Source organism: Cebus imitator, unplaced genomic scaffold (assembly GCF_001604975.1).
Source record: "Cebus imitator isolate Cc_AM_T3 unplaced genomic scaffold, Cebus_imitator-1.0 Scaffold11, whole genome shotgun sequence".
Classification (NCBI taxonomy): Eukaryota; Metazoa; Chordata; class Mammalia; order Primates; family Cebidae; genus Cebus; species Cebus imitator.
The window spans coordinates 10,889,522-10,896,239 of NW_016107326.1; the positions used below are offsets into that span (position 1 = coordinate 10,889,522).

At 37.4% G+C, this 6,718-nt stretch overlaps 1 protein-coding gene across 2 annotated transcripts in view; it reads left to right on the top strand.

Moving 5' to 3' along the window:
* The window catches only part of GOPC (golgi associated PDZ and coiled-coil motif containing), a 41,319-nt gene extending 37,360 nt beyond the window's left edge, over positions 1 to 3,959 (top strand). For both annotated transcript variants that reach the window (XM_017497245.2, XM_017497253.2), the window contains one exon: positions 786 to 3,959. In XM_017497245.2, coding sequence (XP_017352734.1) covers positions 786 to 916 — 131 coding nt within the window. In that variant the 3' untranslated portion in view covers positions 917 to 3,959. The remainder of the gene's footprint in view (positions 1 to 785) is intronic.
* The last annotated feature ends 2,759 nt before the right edge of the window (positions 3,960 to 6,718 follow it).

Below are 6,718 nucleotides of genomic sequence, written 5' to 3' on the forward strand. Positions count from 1 at the left end.
GACTATCCTGGGCCTAGTGAGCCCTCGTCTGTACAAAAAATTTTAAAAAATATAACTGGACACGGTGGCACATGCCTATTGCCCCAGCTACTCAAGAGGCTGAGGTGGGAGGATTGCTTGAGCCCAGGAGGTCAGGGCAGCAGAGAGCTATAATCACGCCACTGCATTCCAGCCTGGACAATAGAGTGAGACCCTGTCCCCCCCCAAAAAAAGGAAAAAGAAAAACTTGATAGGAAATTTAATATAATTTTTAGATAAGTCCAATGTAGTATTTTTAAATCTGTACAATATTTGGTACCTGCCATAAGGGGGAAAAATTCTCCTGTTAGGAATTGCTGATTTGATTAACGTAAGGCATTATTTTTGCCTCAGATTACTACTGTTAATTACAGTGGGCATTCCTGTGTTTTTCACTAATAAAATTATAAAACTAACTTTTAAAAAAATTGAGATGGAGTTTCACTCTTATCACCCAAGCTAGAGTGCAGTGGCATGATCTCAGCTTACTACAACCTCCACTTCCTGGCTTCAAGCAATTCTCCTGCCTCAGCCTCCTGAGTAGTTGGGATTACAGGCATGCGTCACCACGCCTAACTAATTTTTTTATTTTTAGTAGAGATGGAGTTTCACCATGTTGGCCTGGCTGATCTTGAACTTCTAACCTTAGGTGATCCTCCCGCCTTGGCCTCCCAAAGTGCTGGGATTTAGGCGTTGGCCACTGTGCCCAGCCAAAACTAACTTTTTAAACCAGAAAGTATCTGCTTTTTTTTTCTCCTTTCTTTCAGGATTTAATAAGAAGGCAGTAACTGACGCACATGAAAATGGAGACCTGGGCAATGCAAGTGAAACTCCGCTAGATGACAGTGCTTCAAAATTAGATGATCTGCACAGTCTGTATCATAATAAATCTTATTAAATTGACTGTATCTCCAGACAAGATTGTTAATCAGACTATTTTGAATTTGGGGCACTGGGGAAGATGGTGACAAAGACTATACAAAATCAGGGGAGGCTGTCTGTTGCCTAAATGAAAGACAGGTACCTCAGGGCTTCATGTGAACAATTCTAAATGCATAAACCCCCCTGTTTTTTTGTGGTAGGCCATAATTAGCTATTGCATGTAAGCAATTTTGATTTTCTTGAAATTCTAAGCACCAAAGCATGTGTTTCCCAAAGGGTGTTACTGGGCTCTTAAGTACCAAATGAAACTCTACTGTTTTATTTGGTTCCTTTTCCCTCTAGTAGGAGGACAGTGCTAATTGGAATTTTATAAGAAATACCCTTTAAAATACAGAGAGTACATGAATTCATATTATATATTCTAGAATGTTAACTGTGGTGTTTCAGAAAACAGAACTTGACTCAAATGAATTGTAGAAATATAGACTTGACAGTTTTTTTTAACTGAAAGAAAGGTTTTAGACTTAAAAAAAAATTTGTTGTGCATCCTGAAATCTAAATCAATACTTAATGATCATTTATTGTAATGAGTTTGCATTTCAGCTTTATTCAATGCAGTATGAAATAGTTTTCTTTAAGCAATCCTTTATCAATCAATGCTGCACTAGAAATAGTTTCTCAAAAGTTACTAAACATTTGACTTTCTTGGTTTTTAAAAGAAATGCAGATGAGTATAAAACATCTGTTCTCAATTATGTTGATCTGTGTGCACGGTATTGGAGCATTTACTCATTCATGTTGAGTATCAAATGCTTATTTTCTGGGATCCACAAAAGACAGTGTTATACATTTTGAGTTGTTCATAGTTTGTCTTGTGATAGTTCTGGCAGTTAGAGATAAATTTTTCTGGTAGTAAAAGTTCAGATTTATTACTATGTCATGAAACACAGTACATTCAAATCAAACAGCAGTTTTCTTTCTAAGTACATGATTTCAAATCATCTAAAATGTGGTCAAGATGAGATGAAGACATTTTTACACAGTAATTGTTTTGGTTGGGTTTTCATGTGTCAGTTTATGTTTGACTAAAGCTCTCTTCATATGCAGGTTTATAAATTTGTAAGGTCTCTTGTCCCATGATTAAATATGGAGTGCCTCCTCTCTGATCTAATATTCTGCAGGTCATTGTAACCGGCTGAGCAAAGTCAAAATGTTGCATTAAAGAGGTGATAGTTTTGCCAATATCACTGTTTTAAAGGATGTACAGTTAAGTACATTAAGAATATTAAGTGGGAATATTAAGTGGGAGAAAGCCTACAAGGCTTTTAGAATATTATCAGTATCTTCATTTCTGGTATTCAGATGTTACGTGACAAAACACTTTTTTTTGTCTTTCCCAGATGCACTATATATTTGTTCAAGGGTAAATCCATAAAATGTATATAATTTATTTTGTGATTTTGCTATTTATAAATTTAATGTTTTAACTGTTGCTCATTTATGGTTTGTTTTGGGTGGTGTTCATCTGTATATCACCATGTTAATTTGTAATAGAAGTGCACTTCATAGTGTATATTGTTACTGATATTAAAATACTTTATAGCATTGCCTCTGAGCAAAAGCTAGTTTTTAATTGTACAAATGAATAAGCAAGTTACATGTTATTGTTTGCTTTTGACAGGGTAGGGCTCTTAAAAGAAAGAAAGGAAAAAAAAAAAAAAAAACTTGTTTTTTCCTTATGTATCTCCCCATGCCAAACACATACCTCCCATGCATGACATGAGATCTGCAAACTGGATTTTAGCCACTGTATTTATTTAGTAAAAAGAATTTCCCATTGTAGCTGACCTGAAAACCTTTTTGCTGTGACATGAAACCATGTTATTCTCATCTTCTTAAAGCACAGCCTGGGTTGGAATGGCCATGGTATTTTTTTCAGAGAATATCCTTTATCTACTATGACTGAATCCTTAGGAAATGTAAGCTAGAACCCTTTGATTTTCAAGAGCTACCTAATAAGTATAGGTTTTTTTTTTTTTTCCTAGAACTTAAAGTTGGAATTTTTATGAGGTCACTGTGTAATTTGAAGGATTGTATGAGACAGTTATGACATAAATTCCTTTTAAGGAATGATAAGTAGAATGAAAAGTTCCAAGTAGTTTAAAACTCCACAGGTCAGTTTCCTTTACATTCCTGCTTCACTGGGGTTTGTAAGCCTAAGGTAGAGCACTGTTGCTCAGATGCTACTATGAACTTCCTATCAGGTGTTAGAAAGTAACTAGTTAAAAGTTTATTTTAGAATATATGGTCTTTGGGGATGAACTAAGAATTAGTTATTAGTTCCAAAGGACTGAGGACCAGTTTTCTTATTTTCACATTTATAGGAAAGAAATTCATAAGTCCCTGAAGCTTCTAGGACAACACCAAACAACTAAGGAGGGAACTCGTACAAAGCCATTTCATTGAGAAAGGGACAGAAGGAGAAATATACACGTGTACACAGACAGAATGGTTGAGAAAATGTTTTGATAGAATGTGAGGATTGTATGGACGTGTGTATATATTTACACTTAACCTCTAAAATTCTCTTCTACAGTTCTTTGTTATGAATATGCTGGAAAAGCAACATTTTGGTAATGAGACTATTATTAAAATAGATTTAAGAAAGATGAAAATTTTGAGAATCTTGATAATTACAACTCAACAGCTACCAAAAGTTAGCACAGCTTGTCTGTGGTGCTTTTTCCCCCCACAGAAAATTTTTTTTACTGTACACAGTGGACTTATTATATTTTCATGTTTAGAAACAAAAAGGTTTCATGTGATTCATGTGTAAGATGCACAGTATTTGACATCCTGCTTATGTAATCCCTATTCCATCTATCCAGTCTTATACTTATGGTTGGTCTCAAATCTATTGCATTTATGACAATGTATTATATCTAGTTAATTTGAGTTTAATATTTTTTATTAGCCTGTAAATAAAGATGGCATCTTCTACATTAAAATGATATTGATCTCATTTTTTAAAATAAACATTTTGTTTCCTTCATATTAAATATTTTGGCTTATTATTTATTTCTAGTAGCTTCTGTTATTTGTACCAATATATCATAAAGTCTGTGCAAAGGACTTGGCTTAATTTTGTGTTATAAATATTGGCGGCTGATGTTATGTATGAGGGAAACACTGATATTAGTTAGAAAACCAATCCTATTTTTAAGACACCATTTAAAAGGATATTCTTCCATTTTGATTTCTAAGTATATATAATTTAGAAGTACCTATGTTATATGTAAAATACTTTTTGGAAAATACTTGTAAATGAATGACTTGAGTTATGAACATTTAGAAATGTTATGAACATTAGAAATACAGTTTTGTCACTGACTAACCTTGATTTAGTGCTAATCCATATATGCTTTCTGTGTGTTGATTTAAGCTCCCAATTTACCAAGTGATTTGAAAAGAAGTCTTTTCCCCAGAATTGAACCCCATAGGATATTGGTCAATTTATGAAATTTAGAGAACTTGCATTTTCATTTTTAATTGGTGTTTTATTTTAGGTGGTTTTATAGTTGTAACCTTTAAAAAAAAGCTTTAAAAGTATTGCAAATCACCATGCATGGTTGGTGCTGAATATTTGTTTAATAATGAACCTTTTTCACGTTTTTTGTTTTTTTTTTTTTTGTCGGAGTTTTGTTCTTGTTACCCAGGCTGGAGTGCAATGGTGCAACCTAGGCTCACTGCAACCTCCGCCTCCTGGGTTCAGGCAATTCTCCTGCCTCAGCCTCCTGAGTAGCTGGGATTACAGGCACGCGCCACCATGCCCAGCTAATTTTTTGTATTTTTAGTAGAGACGGGGTTTCACCATGTTGACCAGGATGGTCTCGATCTCTTGACCTCGTGATCCACCCGCCTCGGCCTCCCAAAGTGCTGGGATTACAGGCGTGAGCCACCGCGCCCGGCCTCACATGTGTTTTAAGAGCCATAACCACCATGGCGGCAGCCATGAGAATACATCTGTCAGTTCTCCTGCAGGAGAGAGCATAGCTTACTGAAGACCCAGCTGCTGCAGTCTGTAATCCATCCCTGTGTACATGGTGAGACTACGCTTCTCCACGCCACTGCTAGCCAATGACTGATCATGACAGGGTTATTATATGATGACTCCTCAACTTTAGCTGGAGCACTCCATGATTGTCTTGCCAGAATCCCCTAGGATTACACTGTAGTCCAAGTTGCTTTCATTCAACCTTCCTTCCTCTTTTCATTCACCTTGAGTCCTACCTCCATTGTGGTCTCATTGCCTTTCAGCCTCTTATCAACCCCAGCTCCCTACCTATTTTTCCTCATTGGCATTGCCCTTAATAAATCTACCACACAGCAGATCCCTTTTTAGTGTTGGCATCTGCTTCTTAGAGAGCCTAGACTAATACAAGTGGACCAGGAGTGAGGTTTAAGGAAACAGGTAATAAGATGGGCATTAGGAACTATCTTATCTCCCACCCAAAGGGTAAAGACAATGACATCTTGTTGGTAAGCACAGTTTATCTAGTCCTTGGCACAAAATCATGGCTGAGTGGCTGTTTCACAAATGGTATGCAGAAAAGAGTTAACAGAACAGGCCTGAACCTGTTGTCTTTATGTCTGCTTGCAAGGTTGGACCTTGGCTAGCATCCAGCAACTTGGATATCAGAAGTATTCCCATCATTCCCTTGCTGGTAAGTGTGGTTTACTGTGTCTGAAATGTTTATACAAACAATAGGATTTTTGTCAAACACTTAGTTTTCTCTGAGAGTCCAGAATTTTGGTACATGCTAGGCAGAGGGTACTTACATGACTGACTCCACTAAAATCTTGACTCCTAGGTTCAGTCAGGCAAGCTTCCTAGGTACACAACACTTGATGTATTGTTACACATCATTGCTAGAGGAATTAAGCATGTCCTGTGCGACTCCATTAGAGATGAATTTTGGAGCTTGTACCTGATTTTCTTGGGACTTTGCCCATGTGCCTTTTCTCTTTCCTCATTTTGCTTTGTGTTCTCTTTAATAAATCATAGTTGTGAACAAAACTCTGTGGTTTGTCCGATGGGTCTTAGCAAATCAGTCAACTTGGGAGCAGTTTTGGAGACTCGGGACATAGATAGTAACCTACGGAGCGGAACTCTCCTGGAGGTTCAATGATGCAGACTTTGAAAAATATGGGGAGAACAACATCCATAAGAATAGCAGAGTTGGCTTGTTACAGCAGGATTATATTGATGACCTACAGAAGTGGGATGGGGCAGCTCCCAAGGAGGCCTTACCTCCTACAATGGAGGGATTGAAACAGCTGAGCTTCAGGCTGAACACCTAAGTGTTAAGAGTTGCTGAGTTTTACTTGAATGTTCAGCCAAGCCCCTTTTATTTCGTGAAAACCCTGGTGAGGAAAACCCAGCTCCTTAAAACATTCCATGGGGACATCTGGATGGATGCACCTGAGAGACTGCAGTCTATACTGGACCGTCTGGTCTTAAGAACTAGCCCACACTTCCCTAATAAGACCCTGTAGTTTGCTATGCTCCCAGATGCTACAGCAGCTGCTACTAACTACTTCCCTAAGGCAATACCTGCCCCTACCTAGTCTGCTGCCAGGCCTGTAACTAGGGCTAAATTCTAGTAAAACGTGGCTGGGAGATGTGCTGGGCCTGAGGAGAAAAGAGACTACATAAAAAGTGTTAAGAATTAGCTAGCATATTCTGGCAAGAGCCAAAGGAGTACTCCTATAATTGAATTTTTTTTTTTTTGAGACGGTTTCACTTTTGTTGCCCAGG